At 52.0% G+C, this 25,676-nt stretch overlaps 1 protein-coding gene across 2 annotated transcripts in view; it reads left to right on the top strand.

The window, feature by feature from the left end:
• The window catches only part of CDH22 (cadherin 22), a 79,664-nt gene that overhangs the window by 26,142 nt on the left and 27,846 nt on the right, over positions 1-25,676 (top strand). For both annotated transcript variants that reach the window (XM_043480332.1, XM_043480333.1), the window contains exons 3-6: positions 451-570; positions 11,374-11,541; positions 16,214-16,407; positions 19,025-19,278. In XM_043480332.1, the coding sequence (XP_043336267.1) occupies positions 451-570; positions 11,374-11,541; positions 16,214-16,407; positions 19,025-19,278 (736 nt within the window). The remainder of the gene's footprint in view (positions 1-450; positions 571-11,373; positions 11,542-16,213; positions 16,408-19,024; positions 19,279-25,676) is intronic.

The following is a 25,676-nucleotide window of genomic DNA, read 5'->3' as shown; positions in this document are numbered from 1 at the left end:
TTTCCAGTCTCAGCTCTAACTCTGACGGTAATGACCTTAACTGGTAAAATTAACCATTTCCACCACCACTGAGAGACGGCTCTGAGCCCATTCATTGTAGAGTGGGAGTTTAAAATGTGTTCCATCACAAACAAGAACCAGGATTGTCCCCATTTTGCTGGTGAGGAAACTGAGATTCAGAGAGGCTCTCTTCTCTCGCCAGAGTCCTGCAGCTGGGAAAGGAGTTTTGAATCCAGATCTGGCTCCATGGTCCTGCTCGTGCTTCTGGGAAGGCCCCCAGATCTGGAAGCGGGTTGGGGCTTAATGTGGACAAGGGGACTGTGAAGGGACTGGCTTCAGTGACCTCCAGCCTCAGTCTCCTTTCCCAGCTTGTCGTGGGTGGGGAGAGGTGGAGAGGAGGAGCACAGCGGCGCCAGCTGACCTCTGTCTCGCTTGGTCCCCCGGGCCCAGGCACATCGGTGATGCAGGTGATGGCCTCCGATGCGGATGACCCCACGTATGGCAGCAGCGCTCGACTGGTGTACAGCGTGCTGGATGGCGAGCATCACTTCACCGTGGACCCCAAGACCGGTGAGGGGCGGGGCCAGCCTAAAGGGGCGGGGCCGTGGCGGGACTGGAGGCGTGGCATAAGGGGCGGGACCAGAGAGGCGGGCGGACTTCCGCTCTCAGCCTTCCAACCAACAGCGCTGAGGTTGGGACAGGATACCGAAGCATCTCGTCGGATCCAGGAGATCCCAGGGCCTCGGAGAGGAAGGGCGGCCAGGCAGGAAGAGAGGACAAAGCAGGAGGGGGAAAAATGGAGTCGGGGGGGGGGGGGCACCTGCAAGACTGGCACGAAAATCAAAAGGCGGGAAGCAACCACTATAGGCCTCCTGAAAGGACGTCAGAGATCTGAACTCAGGGGCCCCCCACCTTGGCCTGAGAACTAAACTGGAGCAGACGCATCCGCAGTCCGTATGAGTCGGCCATGGTCATAAGTGTAGCTGGGGGCCCTCAGGTAGTGGGGGGCGGCAGTGGGCCTGTGCAGGGCACATTTTTGGCAGTTGTGAAACCTCTGTTCAAGTGACAGTTGTTAAGGATCTGATGGGAAGACAGAAGCCAAGACCGTTAGGGAAGGTCTTGGCTTACTGCTTTCCCCACCACCGCCAAGCAATGGTGCAGCACACCTCCCCACTGTCCACCGCTTCACTCGCTCTGAGGCTAGAACCTGAGTACATCCCCGGGTGGGGGATGTGCTCCGGTGGCTTGCCGGAGGTGCACAGAGGACAGGAGGAGGCTCAGAGAGGTGAACTGGTTCACTCCAGGTCCCACAGCTGGCTGTGGCTGCCAATGCCAAGAGCAGTGCTCTCAATGGTCCTGGGACTGAAGAAGGCAGGGGTTGAGACATCAGACACCACCAAATGTTTATTGAAAGTCACCATGGGGCTCCTAGTCCAGTGGGGGCAAGGGGACAGGCGTCTGCGTGGGCAATGAGGATGCCAGTTTCTCGGAGGAAGTGGTAGCAATCTCCAAAGGATAAAGTGCTGGCCAGACCGAGATGCAGAGAAGGGCATTCCAGGCAGAGGGCATGGTGCAGGCAAAACTGGGAGGAAGAGAACAGCCTGAGGCGTAAGGGGAATTGTAAACAACTCAGGACTGGGGAAGTGGCTTGTGGAGAGGTGACCTGGAGAGGCTGGCTGGGGCCTGGCTGCATCGCATGCAAGGCAAGCAAAGTGTTTGGATTTTATTCTAAGGGCAGTGGGGTGGGAGGGTGTTTGATAGATTTGAGATTGGGATATTGTATGTGTGTGAGTTTGTTTTGTTTAGGGGGAGGGTTCCAGTCTATAATCACATGCTCTTACACATAATATCTGCATTACTTTTTCTCCTTGCAAAACTAATACATTTTAGAAAACATTCAAACATGAAAGAAATGTTTTTAAAAAGAGAGGAAGGAAGAGCAGTCTCACCCTCAGAAGTTGCAACCCCAAAAGGAGCCACATGGTGTATATATCCTATGAGACCTTGAACTCATTCACTTGAAAAATATTGTCTAAAAAAATTTTTTTAATAGATAATACATTTCAAGATTCAAAAAGTCCAAATTTGGGAGCTTCCCTGGTGGCTCAGAGGTAAAGAATCTGCCTGCCAATGCAAGAGACACAGGTTTGATCCCTGGTCTGGGAAGATCCCACATGCCATGGAGCAACTAAGCCCATGCACCACAACCCACAACTACTGAGCCCGTGAGCCTAGAGCCCACGCTCTGCAACAAGAGAAGCCACGGCAATAAGAAGCCCGCATCCCACTAGAGAGTAGCCCCCACTTACCACAACTAGAGAAAGCCCACACACAGCAACGAAGACCCAGCACAGTTCCAAAAGAAGTCCAAGTTTGTATTTAATGGAAATTTTTCACCCCTTCTAGTCTCCCAGATACCTGGTCTGTATCCCCAAAGCAACCAATGTAATTTTCTTGTGTATCTTTCCAGAGCTATACTATGCATGTACAAGAATGTAGGTACATGTATTTGTTTGTTTGCTTGTTTTTTACACAAATGGTAGCTATAAACACACACTATACACACTGCTTGTCTTTTTCGCTTAACAATACATCTTGCAGATTATCCCATATGAGCACATAAAGAGCTTCCTCATTCTTTTATTTAACAGCTGTTGTGGATACACTGAAATTTATTTCACCAGTCCCCTCTTGATGGACACTTACGCTGTTTCCAATCTTTTTCTACAACGAACAATGCTACAGTGAATAACCTCATACATATATCATTTTGTGCTTGTGTGAGTGTATCTGCAGGATAATTTTCGGGAAGTGGAAAAGCTGGGTCAAAGAGCATGTGCGTTTGGAATCAGGATAGATAATGCCGAAATGTACCAGATTACACTCGCGAAGAGCCGCCTAGGAGAGAGCCTGTTCCCCTCCCCCTCGCCAACCCTGTGGGTTCATTGATGACTTTAAAGCAGGAAAGTGACATGCTCAGGTTTTCATTTTAACAAGATCCCTCAGGCTGCCCCTGTATAGCATGGCTCAGAAGCAAGCACTGAATTCAGGGACACCCAGGAGCCTGGGGTGCCAGCAGAGAGCCCCGAAGGACAAAAGTCAAAGCCTGCACCCTTTCTTGGTGCCCACCCAGACTCCTTAACTTGCTTCATCTTGTTGGGGGCCAGAGATGATACGGGATTGCTAAGGAAGATTCTTTGAGATGCTGAGGAGGGAGAATGAGGGGTGACAGTGAGATCCTGCAAAGGGCAAACCTTGAAGACCTGGGTGAATGTATAGGACTAGATTAAGGAAGGGATCTGGGGTTTCCTAACGTCAGAACCTGGGATGGAAAGGGGCACCATCTACAAAAACAGAAGGATGAGGTTGGCTTAAGAAAACTGTCAAGCGGCAGAGAAATTACTGAGTATGCTTCAGGATCTGGGGCAGAGCTATTTAATTTGATTTTAACTCTGTTGGCTTTTAGATGAGAGGAGGGAAGAATCATCTAGAATGGGCCATCTGAAATTTGGGTGTAAAGCTCCAAGAATGCTTGGGACTCTGAGCTTTGACTTCCTCGTGTGCACAAGAGAGATAATAATACTCATCTCACGTGATTGCTGGGAGGGTCCAGTAGGAGAATTCATTCATTCATTCATTCACCAGCTCTTTATTGAATGCCTGTACATGTCCTGCTGTCTCCAGGCCCTAGGAATGCAGCAACAGACAAACCCAAGACCCTACCCTCACAGAACTTTTAGGTAGAAAATACAGAAAACAAGCACATAAACATGTAACATAATATTGAGTAGCAGTGAGTGCTAGGAAGACACCTAAGCAGGATAAGACAGTAGACTGAGATGAAGAAGTCAGGACAGACCTTTCTGGGGAGGTGATATTGGGGCTGATCCCTGAATGAAAGTGAGGGGGTCGGCCACCCAGTATCTAGGACAGAAGATGCAGGCCGGGGAACAGTGAGGGTGTGATGGGCTCAGTGCAATCCCTGGGGATGATGGTGCCTTCAGCCTGAGAGTTCTTCAGCTTTAAGGTGGGGAGGAAAAGACAGGACAGAGAAATAAGGGCAGGGCCAGGACCGAGTCTGGCAGGTGACAGGGGTGGGCAGATGAAGCATCAGACTCCAAGAGAGTGAGGAGGATGGCCAGGTTCTAAGAAAGAGCATCCCCCGCTGCAGAGAGTCGGGAGGAAGGTGGCAAGTAGGAGGCCGTGGAGCCTGGGAGGGCAGAAACGGTTCCCAAGAAGCTTGAAAGTGGGCACCGGGCAAGGCAAGCGGAGAAACACAAACGGGGTCCTTGTTTTCAGGACCCTTCAACTTCCACAGCCTGAAAGGGTCTTTGTGGAGGTGTTGCCCAGGAAGGACTCGATGTTTCCTCCCCGAGCCTTTGGCCCCATGGTAGGAGCCGCCCCAGTGCCATTTCCAGCCCCAGCTCCATTTCCCCAGCCAGGAATATGCTGCTGATGCGGGTCTATATTTAGCAGCTGCTGCGAGGTACAGTCTGTTCTGGCTGTGCAGATAGCAGGGAGCAGAGCCGGAACGGGGCCTGAGAGGAAGGTGTGAGAAGGGAGGAGGCGGGGCGCCACGAGCCCGTGCCAGAGGAGGAATTAGCGTGTGTGTTTTAAAGGCCAGGCCTGCCAGCAGACCCCCCGCTGGGAAAACAGGGATGGCATTTGCAGGGCTAATGAGGCATCACTTGGGCTCCTGGGCCCCTTCTGCAGCATTTGGAGGGGACGGCGGGAGCAGGGAGGACAACAGCTGGAACTGGGGGCATTGGGTGAGGACAAGGCTGTGGGGAGCCAGGGCCAGGTTCTCATTGCCAGCCCCCGCCCAGCCACCATCCCAGCAAGAACAGAAAGCCTCTGGCTCTCAGAGACTTCAAGATCTCTGCTGAACATTCTCAGCTGAGCCAGAATCGTTGGCTTCCCGAAGAGGGAATGAAACTCACCCTTGTAAGTGCCAGATCCCGGGGGTCAGGATGATGCACTGGATCTGGTTTCTGCCTTCATGGGCTTTTGTTCCACCAGAGAAGCCAGATAGACAGACAACTATCCAGGCTGGGAGAGGCAGGCAGAGGGTCTATGGTTGTAGGTCCGTAAGTCAGAATGTTTATCGAACACCTACTATGTGCTGGATTGTATAGATAAGATGATGAGCAAGACAATGTGGATCTTGGCCCTTGTGGAACAGATTTATGGGGTCCACAACCCAGGACTTTAGGAGAGGGAATCCTCAAAGCATCTCCAAAATGTGGGACCTGCTACTGAAGCTTTGCCTCATTTAACCCATGTAAGAGCCCTTTCCACTGAGTAGTCCCATTTTACAGAATCGGAAACTGAGGCTCAGAGAGAGTTAAGAACTTGCCCAAGGTCAGGTAACATATAAGTGGTGGAAAGAGGGCTTGAACCCATATCTATCTGACTCTAAAGTCCCTCATTTTTGTGCTACTTCTTATCTGACTCTGTGTAGCCCTGGCACATGATAGCCCCTCAGTAAGGCCCTGATAAATGAGTCAGTGAATGAATTTTCAGAGTCAGATGTTTGTTTTTTAAAAAATAATTTTATTTCTTCATTTATTTTTGGCTGTGCTGGGTCTTCCTTGCTGTGCGGGCTTTTCTCTAGTTGCGGAGAGTGGGGGCTCCTCTCACTGAGGTGTGTGGGCTTCTCACTGTGGTGGTTTCTCTTGGAGCACGGACTCTAGGGCACACAGGCTCAGTCGTTGTGGCTCGCGGGCTTAGTTGCTCCTCGGCCTGTGGGATCTTTGCAGACCAGGGATCAAGCCCGTGTCTCCTGCGTTCGCAGGCAGATTCTTCACCACTAAGCCACCAGGGAAACCCAGAGCCAGATGGTTTAAGAGTTGATTTGAGAATTTTCCCTCAGACTCTCAGGTGGACACCAGCCTCCAGGACGCTTCTCCCAGCATCAGGGATAGAATGGGGCATGGAATAGAGCAGATCGCAAAATATGCCATCAAGTCCTCCCATCCCTGAATTGGCCTCCTAGAAAAGTGACTTCAGCTCTTCCCATCGAGTAGGGGAGGAGGGGTCTATTTCCCTGCCCCCTGAATCTGGGCTGCCACCTTACAACTTGCCTTGGCCAATGGAATGTAGCAGAAGTGATATTCTGCAGATTCCCGGATTAGGTCTTAAGAGACCTTGCAGCTTTCATGCTTCTCTCCTGGAACATGGTCCTGAGATCACGGTTTAAGGAAGCCAGCCCAGCCCACGGGAGGATGAGAGAAGGCCTGGTAAACAGCCAGGATCAACCGCCCAGCATGTATCAATGCATGAGGCCATCTTGGACCTTCCAGCCAGATGGCCCTCCCGTGAAACGCAGCTACAGGAGTGAGCCCAGAAGAGGAACGGATTGGGGAATTTCGATTTCTCTGTTAGCTATCTACCGCTGTGTGACAAACTGTCCCCAAACACAGTGGCTTAAAACAGCAACAATTTATTATTTGTCACGATTCTGTGGGTTGGCTGGGCAGTTCTTTTGCTGGGGTCACTCACATAGCAACAGTCAGCTGGCAGGTCGGCTAGGACAGCTATGGCCTTTCATCTTGGGTTTCTTCATGGCGCAGTGGTCTCGGGGTCCCAAGGAGACAAGCCCTGGCACACAAGGGTTTATCAAGTCTCTCTGCTTCTGTCGCACTTGCTGATGTCCCGTTGGCCAAAGCCAGTCCCACGGCCGAGGCTGGAGTCAGTGTGGGAGGGGCTGACCCAAGGCGTGAATCCCAGCAGGCGGGGTTCATCGGGAGCTATCACCATAGCAACCTGTCATTGAGTGTGGCCCTGGGGGCAGGGTCCAGAAGCAGCACCTCCTCATTGTCCAGAGAGGGCACCTGCTCACACACTCAGCACGGCTTCATGACCTGTTTCTAGGGATGAAGACTTAAGGGTCCCCAGTTCCTCTGGGGTCAGAACTGACAGGGACAGCAAGGAGGCCAGTCACACAAGCGTGGCACCTCACCCACAGGCATAGATCTCAGTCAGACCCCTGCTCCCAGACCCACTCAGAACCGGGGTCACTGACGTTTTGGTCCACAAGCTCATCTATGCACAGTGGCCCCATCACCAGACTCCCATCAGTGAGAGCCTAGACGTAAATGACAAAGCTCAGCCCATAGATTTCCTTGGTGGCTTAGGCGGTAAAGCATCTGCCTACAATGTGGGAGACCTGGGCTCAATCCCTGGGTCGGGAAGATCTCCTGGAGAAGGAAATGGCAACCCACTCCAGTATTCTTTTTTTTTTTTTAATTGGAGGCTAATTACTTCACAATATTGTGGTGGTTTTTGCCATACATTCATATGAATCAGCCACGGGCACACGTGTTCCCCATCTGACCCTCCCTCCCCCCTCCCTCCCCCTCCCATCCCTCAGGGTCATCCCAGTGCACCAGCCCTGGGCATCCTGTCTCATGCATCGAACCTGGACTGGCGATCTATTTCATATATGATAATATACATATTTATTATCCTCTTATACATGCTATCCTCTTAAATCATCCCACCCTCACCTTCTCCCACAGAGTCCAAAAGTCTGTTCTTTACATCTGTGTCTCTTTTGCAGTCTCACATATAGGGTCATCGTTACCATCTTTCTAAATTCCATATATATGCGTTAATATACTGTATTGGTATTTTTCTTTCTGGCTTACTTCACTCTGTATAATAGGCTCCAGTTTCATCCACCTCATTAGAACTGATTCAAATGCATTCTTTTTAATGGCTTAGTAATATTCCATTGTGTATATGTACCACAGCTTTCTTATCCATTTGTCTGCCAATGGACATCTAGGTTGCTTCCATGTCCTAGCTATTGTAAACAGTGCTGTGATAACATTGGATACACGTGTCTCTTTCAATTCTGGTTTCCTCAGTGTGTATGCCCAGCAGTGGGATTGCTGGTCGTATGGCAGTTCTATTTCCAGTTTTTCAAGGAATCTCCACACTGTTCTCCATAGTGGCTGTACTAGTTTGCATTCCCACCAACAGTGTAAGAGGGTTCCTTTTTCTCCACACCCTCTCCAGCATTTATTGTTTGTAGACTTTTTGATAACAGCCATTCTGACTGGTGTGAAATGGTACCTCACTGTGGTTTTGATTTGCATTTCTCTGATAATGACACTCCAGTATTCTTGCCTGGAAAATCCCATGGACGGAGGAGCCTGGTGGGCTACAGTCCATGGGGTCGCAAAGGGTCGGACACAACTGAGCAACTTCACTTTCACTTTTTCTTTAGCTCACTGTAAGTGCTCGACTGGCCCGCCCCCCCCCCAGCCCGCCTCTCTGCCCCCCACCACGTCTCTGGCCTGTGGTCACGCCCCTGTCGGTCCATCTGTCTGCGCTCTCTTTCCCGCCCTCCCACCTTCTTTCTCAACCCCTCCCTGTCCGTCTGCCTCTCTGGCGTCCCCGAGGAGGTCTGTCCACGCTGCCCTTGCTGTCCTTGGCCTTGCTTTCTCCTTTCTTTCGCTTTCTCTCCAGGCCTCTGTCTCTCCGTGGGTCTCCCTTTCCCTCTCCTCCCCTCCTTCCCCTTCTTCTGTGCCTCCGCATAAGTGGCGCTCTCTGTCTCTTTCTGCTCTGACCTCTCAGATTCCTCTCTGTCTCTCCCTCCTTCCCTTTCGGCCACCTCCATCCTCCCCTCTCTTCTCTCTTCCCTTCCTGTTCTTTTCCTCCTTCAGCCCCTCAGGATAGAGGACACACAAGGCCACCTTCCCAGTACAGCCTCAGGTCCTGCCCTATCCCAGCCTCAGGTCCTGCCCTAGTCCCCGGAAGGGATTCCTCTGACAATCCCAGTGTTGAGGTCCAGCCCCGGGGAGATGGGCAAGGCACCTAGTGCATGACTGGAAGCATGGCTTTCCTGATTAGGATGGAGATGAGCAAGGACTCTCTCAGGAACTGAGACAGAACCGCATAAGCAGCATCAGTCTATCAGAGGCTTGCGCTCTCCCCTTGTACCTGAGGCTGGGTGGGGCAGGGGATACCAGGCTGGCTGGGCAGGGGCCCTCCGTCCTTACTGAGGTCCAGCAGAGCCATCCACAGCACAGGCTCCAGCCCCAGAGAGCCTGCTGGAATCCTCACTGTGTGCTTTCTACATGTGCGACCTTGGGCCAGTACTTAACCTGTCTGTGCCTCCACGTCCTCATCTGTAAACTGGGTATAATTACAGCACCGTCCTCATAAGGCTGTGGAGAAATTTAAATGAGGCAGTTTCCTCAAGGTGCTTAGAACCTCAGCAAGCACAGGGTAAATGCACATCCATGTCAGTTATTGTTGTTACTGTCACATGCAATTCTCATGAGATGAAACTCTACCCCAGTGAATCTCAACCAATTTTGCCCCCCAGGGACCATTTTCCAATGTCTGGAACTGTAGCTGGGAGGGGGAGGGTGCTGCTACCAGCACCTCTTGGGAGGAATTATCCTGCCCGGGATGTCCACGGTGCCAGTTGGGGAAATCCTGCTCTTTGGGGAGGTATGTGATGGTCCCATTTTATAAATGAGGGAACTGTGGTCCAGAAAGATGAGGGGTTTTGCTCAAGATCACCTGGTCAACAAATGGCAGATCTGGGATTTATCCTAAGTTGGTCTGCTTCCGAGTCTCTCCTGCCCTTGGAAAGATCAGTCCAGGCCAAGGAGGAGTCAGGAGGGAGCTTATTGAGGAGTCTAGAAGGCCGCTGATAGAGGGTCTCTATGACCCCTGATTAGACAGACTGCACTTTCCGTATCTCCATGGGATCCCACAGAAGCAGGCCCACCCCCTAGATGCACCACCTCTGGCTCCCCCAGTTACACACACACACACACACACACACACTATAGCCTCTTCTCCCGTTCCATTGCCTTTATTGGAGTCAAGGGACTGTCTGGGGACATCAGGAGGGAGAGGCTGGATTTTATGGGGCGCATCGTGGGGCTGCTGGTGCGTGACTCCACCTGGTGCTCAGGCCCTGGGCACCACCTGCCACCACCTGGCGCTCACAGGTTGAAGTGGGTCAGGGGTGGGGGGGGCTCTGACTGGTGCCTCAGGTCCCCCCTCCCTCCTGATCTCCCACCGTATAAGCGTGTGTGCAGGGAGACCAGAAGTCAGCCTTCCCCTGCTCAGAATTCATCTCACAGCCACCCCCTCCTGCTGCCCCTCTGCCTGCTTCCATTAACAGTTTGAAAGATTGTCTGATCAGCAATTAGCTGATGCCTGGACAGAGAATCTAGGGCCGGGCCCCGGAGGAAGGGGCTGGGGTCCCCAGGGCTGGGGGATGACTTAATCATGGAGGGTGTATGTGTGTGTGTGAGAATAAGTGTGTGCTAGTAGCTATGTGTGTGCCTGTGCGTGTGACCTCATAGGTGTTACCTGTGTATTGATGTATTAATGTGTTAATAGCACATCTAAGTGTGTGAGACATATCAGTGTTTATGTGTGGGTGAGTGTGACTCCATTGTGAGTGTGTTTGAGGGTGACTGTCAGGCCAGTTCACTCAGTTAAACATTCACCAAGCTGCTACGCTGGGACTGGCTCTGGGCTGAGTGACACCGACCTAGAGATGAATCAGACAGAGGCCAGGCTCACCCAGAAAATGTCAGGATTCCCCCTCACATGGGAAACTGAGACCCCGAAAGTGGGATCGGAGGCTCAAGGGGGGTCACACAGTGCCTGATTCTAGGCCGTATGCCTCTTTCTAGTAAACTAAATAGTCCATATTCTATTGCTTTTGTGTTGCCTGTGAGTGTGTGAATGTGCACGTATGTGTGTGAGTGTGTGGATGTATGTTAATATGTCTGTATATAATGTGTGTGTTTATGTGTACAAGTGGGTGGGAGGGTGTGTGTTTTAAAGTGTATGTGCATGTATCTGGGCTTCCCCAGTGGCTCAGCGGTAAAGAATCCGCCTACAATGCAGAAGACGTGGGTTTGATCCCTGGTCTAGGAAGATCCCCTGGAGAAGTAAATGGCAACCCACTCCAGTGTTCTGGCCTGGAAAACCCCATGGACAGAAGAACCTGGCAGGCTACAGTCCAGAGGTCACAAAGAGTTAGACACGAACTGAGCGACTGAAGACACACGCATGCATGAATCTGATGTGTGTGAGACAGCAGTGTGTGTGTGAGGGTATGTGTGTGTGGAGTGCTGAGTGTGAGTTGTCTGTGAGCCTATCTGTATAAGCGTGTGTGTGTGCATGCATGTGTGCGTGTGCGTGCGTGCATGCGTGTGTGCACGTGTGTGTGTATGCTGAGCCCCACACCTGCATGGTGGTCGTATCAGTGTCTTCTGCATCAGTGATTCCCCTCCTGAACTTGAATGAGCCTGGCCTCTTCTTGGGGAGGGGTCTCCGTATCGGTTGGCAGCTGGCAAGGGGCATCCCTGGCCTCAACCCCTCCACCCACAGGTGTGATCCGGACGGCTGTGCCCGACCTTGACCGCGAGAGCCAGGAGCGCTACGAGGTGGTGATCCAGGCCACAGACATGGCAGGCCAGCTGGGCGGCCTCTCCGGCTCCACGACCGTCACCATCGTGGTCACTGATGTCAACGACAACCCGCCCCGCTTCCCGCAGAGTGAGTGAGGCCTTCCCGGAGGGAGGAGTGCATCTGTGTGTCTGTCTGGTCATCCCTCCCAGCCATCCTCTGACCCCAAGTTGCCCCGCAGCCTTCTCACCATAGAGGGACTCCCCGATCTGTCCATCTGTCTATCTGTCCAAGTCACCCACTAGCCCCCTCGCCCCCTCCAATCTTGCCTTTTGCAGGAGACAGCCCCAAAGTTGTCTGACTTTCCACACATCCATGTAACACACTTACCACCCCTCCCTGCAGCTTGCTTCTGGTCAAGAGTGAGCCCCCGTCTGTCCACCCACCCCAGCTGGTCCTTGCACATACCCCTGTCACCCGAGCTTACAAAGGTACGCTGGGGATGGAGGGACAGACACAGGGGTCCTTTAGACTTGCAGACAGAGGCTGCAGCCATGCCCAGGGGCACCTATCATTTTGCATAGAAATGCTAGGGTCTGGAGAGACAGGTCTTTCCCTTCTCCTCTGAGCCTGCAGGACTCTGCTTCTGAACTGGGGGAGAGTGCTTTCCACTCTCCGCCTCCCCAGGCACAACAGAGTGGGGGTGACCTCTCTGGCCCAGTCCCCCAACTCCCGTCAGCCCAGCCAGCCCCTCAGTCCCAGCTTCAGACGGGAAAGCTGTGCCCAGGAAGCCGACGAAGCTGGCAGAGACTAAATGCCGTGGGGAGCTGGGCTGATTCCTATCAGGCGAGTCATTACTTGAGGTCTGCTGCTCTCACATTAGGCCCTGCCACAGGGGACTGACCCCCGAGAGATAAGGGAATCCAATCCCTTAGCTGAGAGCACAGCGCAGCCTAAGCACCTCAGTCCAGACGCAGAGCGGGGTGGGCAGAGCCCGCCAGCCAGCTCCCCGTCTTTGCTGTTGCCGGGGGAACCGGTCCAGCAGCCGCCCTCAGCCACTCCCCCAGCCCAGCCCCACTCACTTGATGGGGAAGCTTCAAAGCCCCTGTGAAGGGGCGGGGGCCACCCAGTTTCCTGTGTGCCAGGCTGCGTGCCAGCCCTCAGCTGGAAGGGGTGGGGCAGCAGAGGGGCCAGGGCCCCTGGAAGACTCCTGTTTATTCATTCATGTATTCTTTCTTTTTTTTTTAACCTTTTCATTTTATATCGGAGTATAGCCAATTAACAATGTTGTGATAGTTTCAGGCAGACAGCAAAGGAACTCAGCCATACATACACGTGTATCCATTCTCCCCCCAGCTCCCCTCCCATCCAGGCTGCCACATAACATTGAGCAGAGTTCCCTGTGCTGGACAGTAGGACCCTGTTGGTCATCCATTTTTAATATAGCCGTGTTGCTCATCCATTCTTTCTTTATTTCTTTATTGGGAAATACAGCACACAGACAGAAATGCATAAAATATAAATGTCCAGTTCAACACATAATTACAAAACAAACATTCTTGTAACCACCGACCAGGGCCCCGAAGCTGCCACAAGTCCTTTCTTGATCATAACTTCTCCCCCTCCCTCTTCCTCCAGAGTTAACCACCGCCCACTTTCATGATCATCATCTCCTTGCTTTTCTTTTTCTTCTTTATCGAAGTATAGCTGGTGAATAATAGGGGCTTCCATGGTGGCTCAGATGGCAAAGAATCTGCCTGCAATGCAGGAGACCCGGATTCAGTCCCTGGGTGGGGGAGATCCCCTGGAGAAGGGAATGGCAACCCACTCCAGTATCCTTGCCTGGAGAATTCCATGGACAGAGGAGCCTGGTGGGCTACTGTGCACGGGATCACAAAGAGTTGGACACGACTGAGCAACTAACACTTTCACTTTCTTTGATGTATAATATTATGTAAATTATAGGTGTACAATACAAGTGATTCATAATTTTTAAAGGTTTACTCCATTTATAGTTATAACTAATTATAAATTAGTTGCTATATTTCCTGTGTTGTACAATATATTCTTGTAGTTTATTTTATTTTTTTTATTTTTTTTTTTTTAATTTTTTTATTAGTTGGAGGTGTAGTTTATTTTAAACCTAATAATTTGTACCTCTCAATCTCCTCCTCCTATATTGCCCCTGCCTGCTTCCCTCTTCCCGCTGGCAACCATTAATTTGTTCTCTGTATCTGTGAATCTTTTTCTTTTTTTATATTCTTTAGATTTTATATATATATAAGTGATACCATACAGTATATGTCTTTCTTTGTCTGACTTATTTCACTTAGCATAATGCCCTCCAAGTCCATCCATCTTGCTGCAAGTGGTAAAATTTCACTTTTTTATGGCTAAGTAGTATTTCATTATGTATAAATATGCATATATACCTCGTCTTCTTTATCCAGTCCTTTAGGGTTGATTCACCCATGTAGGCATCACCTAACATTATAGTTTAATTTTATAAGTTTTTTAACCTTATCTAAATGGAAACTCACAATACAAGTGATTCATCTTGCTTTTTTATCTCCCCAAATTATGTTTGTGAAATCACATGTTATTGCTTCTAGCTGGAATTTATTCATTTTCAGTGCTGTATAGCATTCCATGATTTATCTATTCTCCTGCCAATGGACATTTGGGTTGTTTCCGGTCTGAGGTTATTATCGAGGACACCACTTTGAATATGGTTGTATGTGTCCTACTGCTGTTTTGCATGCAATTTCATTAGTCTACAGAGGAGCAGAATAAACTCATCTTCAACTTTACTAAATAAAGCCAAATTGTTTTCCCCCATGAAGAAATGCATGTGTCCATCATACCATATCCTCACTGATACTTGGTATTGTCAGATTTCTTTCATTTGTGTTAATCTAGTGAGTGTATACTAGTAACTCATGCTGCTTTTCATTTATTCACTCACTAGTCACTCAAACATTCCATTTATGTGACAGCCTGGTGTTCTGCCAGGCACCATGAATGCCTGATGAATAAGAGATGTGGTCCCTGCCTTGCAGGAGCTCACAGCCCGGAGGGAGGGAGGGAAAAGAGACAGAGAGGGAGAATAGACAGAAAATAATAGGGAGATGCAGTAATCCTTACAATAGAATAAGCTTGGGGGCCCTGGACACACAGGATCAGAGCCTGGAGGTCTGGGAACCTTCCCCGTTATAGGAGGTAATAGTCAGCGAGACTAAAAAGGAGGGGAAACAGAGGAAGTGAAGGTAGAGAGGAGAATAAAGAGAGGAAATGTCTAGAGGTGGGACAGAGCAAGTCATCGTGAAAGAATTCTAAGAACTTCAGCCAGGCTAAGGCTTACGTTGAGGTGGGGAGTTGGAGGCATGAGGCTGCAGAAGTCAGCAGGGGCCAAGGGGCTTGTACAACTTCACCCCAAGTGCAGCGGGGAGCTATGGCAAAGAGTCGGGGGTGGCATGGTCAGCTTGTGTTAGGAGTCCCCCGAGACGCTTATGTGAGAGTCAATCAGAGACAGCCACACCACACAAGGGTATCCAGACCAGTGGGGGCTCCAAGAGAGACACATCCCCAGTGCCACAGCCCCTGCTTCCCCTGGGCGGGCCCATCACTTAGCAAATCACCCTCACCTTCATCTCCACTCTGGGAGGAGAGCAGGGAGCCATTTGAGTTCTACTTGACCATCACTCCTTCTGGTTTCCCCTCCGCTTCCCCACTCGGGTAACAGTGGTCATCTTGCTGTTCTTCAAACATGCCAGGCATTGCACCCACCTCAGGGCCTTTGCACCTGCTGTTCCCTCTGTTTTTCCCAAATATCTGCTTGAATCACTGCCTCACCTCCCTCAGACTTTTGCAGAAATGTTGTCTTTTCCTCGATTACCCCATTTACAGTTTTTTTGGCTGCATTCCGCAGCATGTGGGATCTTAGTTTCCCGACCAGGGATTGAACCCTCGCCCCCGGCATTGGAAGCACAGAGTCTCAACCACTGGACCACCAGGAAAGTCCCAATTACCCTATTTAAAACTCCACACACACTCTCATCATCATACCCCATTTCCCTTCCCAGTTTTATTTTTCTCCCAAGTACCATCTGACATCCTATTTTACTGACGTGATTGTTTAGTGTCTTTCTCCTTCCATTAAGAGGAAAGCACTGTGAACCCTGGGATTTGGGTGGGTTTTGCTTGTTGCTGGAACCCCAGTGTGTACAGCTGCATCTGGGACATCACAGATGCTCAATAAGTATGTGGAAATGAAGGAACCAATATCATTAACATCCACAACAACAAAAAAGTCAGTGTGCATCCCTACTGTGAATGCAATGTGTCCCATTTATTGGGTAGGTAACAGATACTAGTGTCTATACTAAGTAATTGACATGCATCATCATCTCAGTTAGTTGGGAAATGACAGTGCTATTAGGAAGGCACTATTATTCTTCCCATTCTACAGATGAGGAAAACCAGAGCTCAGAATTACACATGCAGGACTGACTCCAGAGCCGTAGCCTTTAGCACTGTGCTTCTCTGTCCCCTTACTGGGCAGATGAGGACCCTTGAGTCCCAAAGAACTGCTGGCACTTTCTCAAATCAATCAGGGAATAAAGCCAAGGTCAGAATTTGAACCCTCCTCTTTGCACTGCATCCCACATTTCTGCAGAGGAAGCGCCTCTCCCAGTACCAGTCCTGGCCAAGCAGGGAGCTCCAAGGAGCCCATCTGAGACCTCCCCCACCTCTCCCCTAGCACTGGTGGAAGCTGGGGGAGGGGCTGCCTTCCCATCCCCGCTCACAGCTGTATCCCCTACAGAGATGTACCAGTTCAGCATTCAGGAGTCGGCCCCCATCGGCACGGCCGTGGGACGTGTGAAGGCCGAGGACTCAGACGTGGGTGAAAACACAGACATGACTTACCACCTCAGGGAGGAGAGCGGCAGCGGCGGGCACGTGTTCAAGGTCATCACAGACAGCGACACGCAGGAGGCCATCATCGTAGTGCAGAAGGTGCGGCCGCCCTGGGAGCGATGGGGGAGGCAACCCCAGGGTAGCAGGGTCGGGAAGGGGGTCACTGAGCAGCCAAACACCCCAGCCCACTTCACTCCAGGGATGAAGTCTCTCCAGAGACGCTGGACCAACCTGGGGAAACGCTGATGCTGTCCTTCCCGTTTTACAAAGGAGAACACGAGGCACAGAGAGATTAAGTGACTTGTCTGAGGTTGCACAGCTAGCTGTCAAGAGCCAGGAGTCAATCCAGATTTGAATCTATGCTGTGCTACTTTAAGTTCACACCAGGCCCTTCACACTCATTGTCTCCTTTCATCTTCATGTTACCCTCCGAAGGAAAACATATTATGACCGTTTTTACAGGTAATAAAACAGAGAATTAGAAAGGTCAAAGGGCTTGCCCAAGATTATACCTGGAAGGGATAGAGTAGGATTTGAACCCAGGTCTGGTGACCCCAAAGCTCTTTCCTTCCTGAGTCTAACAGCCTCCTTACTGACCAGCCCAGGAACCAGAAGCTCAAACAGCAAACTCAGCACCCGCTAGGGAAAGGAGACAGAGGTCAGATAAAAAAGCAAAAATCATCTTCCAGGGCTTGGGAACAAGTTTGGCAACTCAGGGGTGCACAGGCCTTTGACGCTGCCCACTCCAACCCTGCTGCTCCACGGGAGGTCTGAGTCCCCTGCCCTGGCCTACAAACAGTCGTAAGCTTTTGTATATTCCCAGGGATGGGATGCTCACTCCCTACCAGTGTCCTGCTCCTCCTTCTCCCATTCAGCCAGTCTATCTTACTCCTGTCAGCCCAGGCTCTACCTCCCGGGACCCACAAAAACATCTGCCCTGACAGCCCTTTATTCACTCAATAATCAAACCCTTTCCCTGGCCGTGAGGGTTTGAGGATAGAGAAAACTCTGTTTCTTCAACTAGGATAAGAATATGAGGCTAATACTTACAATGAAGTGTTAATAGTGTGCCAGCCTCCTTTCCAATGCTTTCCATGTATTAACTCATTTAATCTCTACAACAACCCTCTCAGTACTATTATTGCCGATTTCATAGGCGAGAATCTGAGGCCCTGAGTTCAGTCATTTGCATCCAAGGCCAAGCATCTTACAGAGAAGTTGTAGGGACAGGGCCCCAGGGAGTCTGTCTCCAGAATCCACCCTTTTAAACATTACATGGCTTTCTGACCTCCACTTGTCTTCACTGTAAGATGAACCCATTTCACAGATGGGGGAACTGGAGGCCTGGGGTGGCCCAGCATCACAGAGCAGTAGAATCAGGCCCCAGGCCCAGCCTGGGGACCCCAGCACAGCATTTGCTCTCCTCCCCGGTGATGCCCCTGCCTCTTGCCCCATAACGCCCCCTCCACCCCGCCTGCTCCCGCAGTGGCGCCTGAGGTGTCTCTGGAGTCAGTGGTGGCTCAGGGAACAGAGCCCCCGCCTGATTGATGACCCGGCTCCAGAGCCCATCGCTCACTCCCAGGCCAGGTCCGCGCCTGCCTCCCTGCATCCTGATTTCCCAGGCGACAGGACGGAGGGAGGAGGTAGCCCTTCTTTTCTTTTTTTTTCTGTTAGAGAAGGGGGAGTGTGGAGGGGAGGTTCTGAGAGGAAAGGAGGGTCCCTAGACAGAGAGCAGTTCTCCAGGAAGGTGGCCCTTGCTGCCCAGATGGCTCCCCCAGCATGTGACAGTGGTGCCCACGTTCCACCACTGCCCTTTCTCTTGGCTCTAAAGGCGTTGTCCTTAGGAGGCCAGAGCCCACGCAGCCATGCAGCTTGTCCATCAGAGGGTCACCCACCAGCACTCCCTGATGAGGACCAGGGCTCAGCGTGGCTTTAGCCAAGTCTCTGAGGGAAGCTCTAAGGCTGTCCAGCTTATCAGGCTGAACTCACATTAGCAGCTGCCACCAATAATACACCAGGAAGGTCTCTCTCACCCTCCCGCCCAAGGCCCAGAGAGGCCGAGATTGCCCGCAGACACACAGCTGGGCAGCCACAGATCCAGCACCTTTCCTGCCGTGGGGTTAAGGGCTGGGACTTGACAGCTGCACTGTGGGGGATGTGAATCCCGCTTCTGCCAGGGACTAACTGCTAAGTGACCTAGGGCAAGTTACAGAGCCTGCTGGGCCTCGATGTCCTCTCGTGTCAAATAGGATGATAATAATAATACAAGCCTCTTTGGGATGCTGTAAAATTAGATGAGTCGCTACATTTAGAACACTGGCACGCAGTGCTTTGTAAATTAATAAATTATAGCCAGTCTCGTGTGCCGGGTAGCAGGAAAGCTGGACGTCAGTATGTGACCCTGTGTCCCTGAGCAAGACTGTCCCCAGCAGGGCCTGACTTTCTCTACCTGTAACCCGACAGTGTCAGTGACGCCATTGAGTCAGTGATGCCTCAGCCAACTGTGACCTTAAGCCAGCCCCGCCCTCTCGGGGGTCAGCCCCGCCCTCTCGGGGGCCGGCCCCACCCTCTCGGGGGTCAGCTCCGCCCTCTCGGGGCCGGCCCCGCCCCCTCGAGGCCAGGCCAGCCCCGCCAACCCCCAGACTTGGGCTCTGTCCCGCCTGGAGGTGTGGAGTAGACCCCAGCCCACTCACCGGCCCTCTGCCCACCCCTCCAGCGCCTGGACTTCGAGTCCCAGCCGGTGCACACCGTGGTCCTGGAGGCCCTCAACAAGTTCGTGGACCCCCGCTTCGCCGACCTGGGCACGTTCCGCGACCAGGCGATCGTGCGCGTGGCCGTGATCGACGTGGACGAGCCCCCCGAGTTCCGGCCGCCCTCCGGCCTCCTGGAGGTGCAGGAGGACGCGCAGGTGGGCTCCCTGGTCGGCGTGGTGACGGCGCGGGACCCCGACGCCGCCAACCGGCCCGTCCGGTGAGACCCCCGCCCGGGGCCGACGCCTGCTGCCTGCTACCCCGCCAGCGCCTGCGGACAGACGGCGGGCAGAGCGGGTGGGGACAGGGCAGGGGGCGGGGGCGGCGATGGTGCGGGAGGAGGGGCGAGAGCGGTGGACGGGGCCGCCGGGAGCCAGGGAGACAGAGGAATCAGATTCGGGAACAGTGGCAGAGAGACGGGGAGCTCAGGATAATGAGAGAGAACCGGGCGTGACAGATGCAGCAGTGACCTGGGCTCAGCCTCGGTCCTCCACCAAAAGTAAAAAAAAAAAAAAAAAAAGATAATTTCATCCTTTCAGCTTTTCAGGTCAAAATGTTGCAAACATCCTCGACTTATGTTTTTCTCTCACACCTCCCTCCAATCCATCAGCAAAGCCTGTCATCTCTGCTTTAAAAACATCTCCAGAATCTGACCATTTCTCACCTCCTCCGCAGCTGCCGCCCTGGTCCAGGCCACCTGTTTCTCTTGCCTGATTACTGCCTCTCTCTGCTTTTGTCCTCACCCCTCTTCAATCTAGAATGGGCACAGGAGCCAGATTGACTCCCGCCCCAGCCTTCTCATGGCCCAAACCGCCCTCCACTGGCTCTCCTCTGCTGAAAGCCCTCCAAAGGCACCTCTGGGGCTCAGGGCAAAAGCCCAGACCCTATGGGATGTGGCCTCACTGTAACCTCTCAGACCCCATCCCCTGCTCACCTCCTCCCCGGTTCACTCTGCTCAGCCACACTGACCTCCTCACAGCTCCAGGGATACACCCAGCCCACCTCTACCCCAGGGCCTTTGCACCTTCTGATCCCTCTGCTTGGAATGTTCTCCCGCTTAACATCTCCATGGTTGGTTCTCTCACTTTCTCCAAGACTTTATTCAAGAGTCACCTTCTCAGTGCAACCTTCCCTGACCACCCTTTCGAAAATGTCAACGCCACCCCATCCGTGTCCCCACACTTCATATCCATGTTCTTTTGTCCTTCATCACCATCTAACCTGCTACCCATTTTCCTGATGACTTTGTCCCTCTCCCTAGAAGATAAGCTTTAGGAGAATAAGGATGCGTGTCTAAGTTCACTGCTGTATCCTCAGGGCCTCACACTGCCTAGCACTTGGTGGACATTCCCTGATGCATGGTGAATGAATGAAATGTAAAAACAGCGAAAGACAGAAAAGAGAGAGGCTCTTGGAGAGGTAGTGAGACCAACAGTGAGAGGAAGTGACCAGAGAAGAAAAGCCAGTGGAAAGAGGGCAGGAGTAACTAAAGGACAGAGGAACTGACCTGACACTGTAGGAAGAGAAAGAGGAGACTTGGAGAGAAAGCCAGGCTCAGAGGCAGAGGCATGGGGGGTGCGGCGCGGGGGGAAAGGGGGCAGTGGCAAGTGGGCAGAGGCGACGGGATGCTGTGGCGCTGTTGGTGTCCCTGGAAGGGTTTGCGATCTGCAGGGGTTGGGGAGTCCCTGACCGCCCCAGTTGGAAGGATGTCAGATAGAAAGTGATCCAGAGGAGGAGATCAGGGTGGGGTGAATGGCCACTGCTGACTGAATTTAAGCATCTGGAGCTTCCTGTTTATTCCCTGAAACCCCTGTACATAGTGAATGATCCCTGAGCCAACTGTGTGCCTAGCTCTGTGCCAAGCATTGGAGAAGGAGGGAAAGGAAGTTACGTTAAGGATCTCTGCATTACTCAACTCCATATGGGTAACATTCTCACCATCATTCATGTGAATGGCTCCCTCCGATTTGTCCAGTGCATAGCCTGTGCAACCTTACATGGCAGCCCCAAGGTGAGGACACAGAGATGTTTAACTACCTATGGGCTCCCAGACTGGAAGCTACCCTCAAGGGTCTAGAAAGACTTCCTGGAGGAGGCAGGAATTATACTGAGCTGTGTACCTGAGTCTGGTCAGTGTAGCTATGAGGAGAAGGCTATTCCAGGCACAGGCATAGGAAGGCAAGAAGTGGTAGGTGTGTCTGGAGATGAATAGACTGTGATGTCTACAGGAAGCTGAGCAATGAGCCAACAAGAGAAGTCTGATAGGGCTCAAAGATAGGCTGAGGGGCTCAGACTCAGTCCAGAGGTTCCGAATGCCTCCTAGGCTGCCTCCACCCTTCCTATAGCCAAAACCACCCTCCACTGCCTATGAACTCCTCCACCACCTTTCCATCCCCGCTGACAATAGATAGTCTTTAAACATCCCTGTCAGCCTCTGGCTCTGCCCCAGACCTTTCCCAGGAGGGCATTATCACCCTTGTTTGGCAGGAAACTGAGACCCAGGGAGGGGAGGAGGTTCCCTGGGCTCACAAGAGTTACCAGGCAGCAGTGGGAGCCTTGTCCTTGCCTCCCAGGTCCAGCGCGCCCCTCTGCCCTCTCCCCTCCTCTCCAATATTGCTCTCCTCATTCCCCCCTCAGTCCTCCCCCTCCACCGTCTGTTGACTTCCCTTCCCCCCGCTTTCATCTGCACTGAAAGGGCCAACTTTGAAACCTGCTCCTCACCTCCTTTCATCTCTCTGTGCCGCCCCTTCCCTGGGGCTCCTCAGATGTGGAGGCGGTGAGGAGCTTGAGACAGGTCCAATTTCACACCACAAACATTTACCCAACTCCTCCTCCTCCTTGCCCGGCCTGGAGCCAGGCCCACGATGACTCAGCCAAGGGCAGAGCTGGGGAGGAGCGTCCAGTCTTTAAGGGGACAGATGGCTAGAGAAGGGGTCCTCACAGACCACCTGGGCAGCCCAGAGCCTGGCTTATGTTCCAGCTCCCTGAGTTCCAAGGGTCCTGGACTCCGTCAACACCTAGGCGTGTGAGTCATGTCACATCCGGCACTAATCCAGACAATGGGGAAACAGCAGTGTTAGACCCAGTCTCTCCGCTCAAGGAGTTTGCCTTCTCCTGGGGGGCAGGGGAGGCAGGGAAATAGCCAATAAGTAGTTGAATGTTTGTCACCACAAGTCAACAGATGGTTAAAAGGAGTCATTGCTGATAAGAGCTATGAAGAAAACAAACAAGGTAATAGGATAAGACCAATTGGGGCCACAGGGGGCTACTCTGGATTAAGTGATCAAGGAGTTGACAAGTGAGTTGACATCAGAATGATCAAGAGAGAGCCAACTAGACCAAGATGTGGCAAAATGCATTCTGGGTAGAAGGAATGAAAGTGAAAGTCGCTCAGTCGTGTCTGACTCTTTGCGACCCCGCGGACTATACAGTCCATGGGCCAGAATACTGGAGTGGGTATAGCCTTTCCCTTCCCCAGGGGATCATCCCAACCCAGGGATCAAACCCAGGTCTCCCGCATTGCAGGCAGATTCTTTATTAGCTGAGCTACAAGGGAAGCCCAAGGATACTGGAGTCGGTAGCCTATCCCTCCTCCAGTGGATCTTCCCAACCCAGGAATTGAACCAGGGTCTCCTGCATTGCAGGTGGATTCTTTACCAACTGAGCTATCAGGGGTAGAAGGAATAGCAAGTGCAAAGGTCCTGAGGCAGGAACAGGCTTAGTGTGTTCCTGGAAATGATGTGATATCCTAGGCGATTCTGCCTAGGATGGTGGCACCTGGGAAATCTAGAGATGCAGATGTACAGAGTGATTTTTCTGAGTCGCTGTACTGCAGAGCATGGAAGATGCCTCACACTGTGGCGTTTGGCCCTCAGGATGTAGTTTACTCATTTTATAGATGAAGAGACTGAGGGGCAGAGAGAAGTGACCCTGCCAATGTCACTCAGCCTGAAAGGGGGAAGGAATGGGATTTAACCCATGATTGTCTGATTCTTGAGTCCAGCCTTCTGCCATTTCACCCCTGCTTCTGATTCTCTTAGGGCTTCCCTCATAGCTCAGTTGGTAAAGAATCTGCCTGCAGTGCAGGAGACCAGGGTTCAATCCCTGGGTCAGGAAGATTCCCTGGAGAAGGAAATGGCAGCCCACTACAGTATTCTTGCGTGGAGAATCCCATGGACAGAGGAGCCTGGTGGGCTGCAGTCCATGGGGTTGCAAAGAGTCGGGCACAACTGAGTGACTAACATTTCTTTCTGATTCTCTTTATAGTTTGAACAGCTTCCAACTTTATGCTGTGCCTTGCGCCATGCGGGGGCACAGAGAGTCAGATGGGGGTGAAGGGGAAGGCTGGGGCCCCATATGAGTGAATCAAGTGACAGATGTAAGATCAATGGGCTGAGCAGGGGCTTCAGGGCTCAGGAGATCCAAGAAGGGGCAGATTCTCTGGGCACCAAGGAAGGATGGAGCAAGGATAAAGAGGATGGGGTTGAAATGGGAGGGCAGCATCCAGGGTGGAGTGGTTGTGAGAATCTGGTGGCAGGAACAGAGTCAGGGAGCCAGGAGGTCAAGTTCAGGATCAGTGAGGTCAGCTGAATGAGCTCATAGGAGGGGCGTTGGGACCAGAGAGGAGGTTGGGGTGGGGGCACTTGGGGACAAGCTGTGAAGGACCTTGAATGTCAGGTGAAGGTGTGGGACTTTATCCTTAGGCAGTGCCAAGTCTTGGAAGGCTTTGAAGAGAAAGAGGAGAGGGCTCAGATGGGCCAATCTCTGGATCTGCAAGGCAGCCTTGCAGACAGACTGGCTATTTATCAGCCCATCCCCAGCCCTACCAGCCCCAGCCCCCTCGTGAGTCTCCCTTGAGTGTCAAAAACAGGAAAGCCCATGCTGGACCAGAGAGAGAGGGAACACTTCATTTCCTCCCAGCATTCCACAATGGGGTGCAACAGAAAGCACATACATGGGTTTTTAGAGTCAGAGAAAACCTGGAATGAATCCTAGCTCAGTCGCAGAATTATGGGAAAATCACTGCACCTAATCCAACCCTCAGTTTTCCCATCTCTAAAATGGGTGACATGGTAGTTCTTGCCTCATTCATTTATTAAAAAAAAAAAAGTACTAAATGTCTACTATGGACCAGGTTCTAGGATCAGTGGTCCCAGGGTTGGAGGAAGGATTAAGTGTTTGGCACATAGCAGGTCCTCAGGAAATGGACCTTACCATTTTTCTCGGTGGTCTGGACACCCAGTACTCCCCTTCATTCTGCAACCAGTACTAACCCCAAACAGATTTCTAGGCATCGTGTATGGGCTTTGAGGGTGTGCTTTAAAAGGGGTGGGGGAGGGGAAAGAGTCAAAGGCAGGATGGAGTGAGCAGAGAGGAATCCCCAGATCAGGGGAGTCTCCCCCACTAGGAGCTCAGGCGGGGGCTGCATCATACAGCCTGCTGTGTGTGCACGTGTGTGTACACGAGCCCGGATACAGGAGCACCGGGCAGCCTGGACACCCATGAGTCTGCACACTTTCGTATTTATCATGCCTGCGTGAGCTATATATGCACATATTTAAGTGTCGAAAACCCACATGCGCCCTCAAGCCAGGAAGACACACCCTCGCCACTTCTCTCGCCCTGACCTTGACAACAGCAGTGTTTTGTGCTGTTCCCAGGGTGTGGGAGTGCCCGCAGGTGTACCCAGCTGGCCCTGAGGCGGCTGTCCTTAGTTAGATGTGGAACTCTGCACAGACGAACATGGCTTGGGAATCTGGCTTTGCCACCCATCAGCCCTTCTACCCCAGGTCAAGGCGCCTGGCTTCTCTGAGCCTCAGTTTCCCCATGTGTAAAATGGCAGCAGCAGTGATGACAGTTATCTGCAAGGCTGGGAGGGGCTCCTGCATGTGCAGCCCTTAACACAGGCCTGGCACAGAGTTTTGCTGAGCAAATAAAAATGAGAGCGAATCCATACGTCATGCGGCAGGGGCCCAGCGCCATTAAAAGTGTTTTATTGGTGTTTTATTGGTAGTACTTGTCTAATCCTCACAACCACTCTGAGGTAGGTGTTATTATTAGCACCATTTTTAAGAGGGAACCAAAGAGCTTAAGTGACTGACTCAAGGTCACATAGCTAGGTTGCAGACCTCGGCAGATGGCCACCAGATCCCACTCCTGACCACCATTGCCAGGCTTTCTTGCACTTGTGTGCACACACACACACTAGTGGACACAAACCTACACTCTCTCACTGCACTCTTCCACTCACACCTGCTCCTGTTCCCTTCCTGCCCTCCAGGTGCTGGCTGACCAAATGAGAGGTGAGATTTGAGCAGAACCTTCTAGACCACAGATGCCTTGCTCCCATGTCCATACATGGTACCTCCCACCCCCAGGCCCACAGACCAACACACTGGGTTGGGGGGCTCCTTCGTCTCTGGTCTTACCAGACATTTCTGAATTGTCATTAAAATAACAATAGTGCTCACTCATAGAGTCATTTTCCTGGAACCCAACTAGGCACCTGTCCCCCAGCTAGGCACGTAATCCTCCCAACTACTTGCAAGATAGGAGTAAAATCACTTTTCCATTTTCCTTAAAATTAAGGCTCAAAGAGGAAGCGGCTTGCCTGGGGTC

Source organism: Cervus canadensis, chromosome 10 (genome assembly GCF_019320065.1).
Source record: "Cervus canadensis isolate Bull #8, Minnesota chromosome 10, ASM1932006v1, whole genome shotgun sequence".
Lineage (NCBI taxonomy): Eukaryota > Metazoa > Chordata > Mammalia > Artiodactyla > Cervidae > Cervus > Cervus canadensis.
This window is presented reverse-complemented; position numbering and strand designations above follow the sequence as displayed.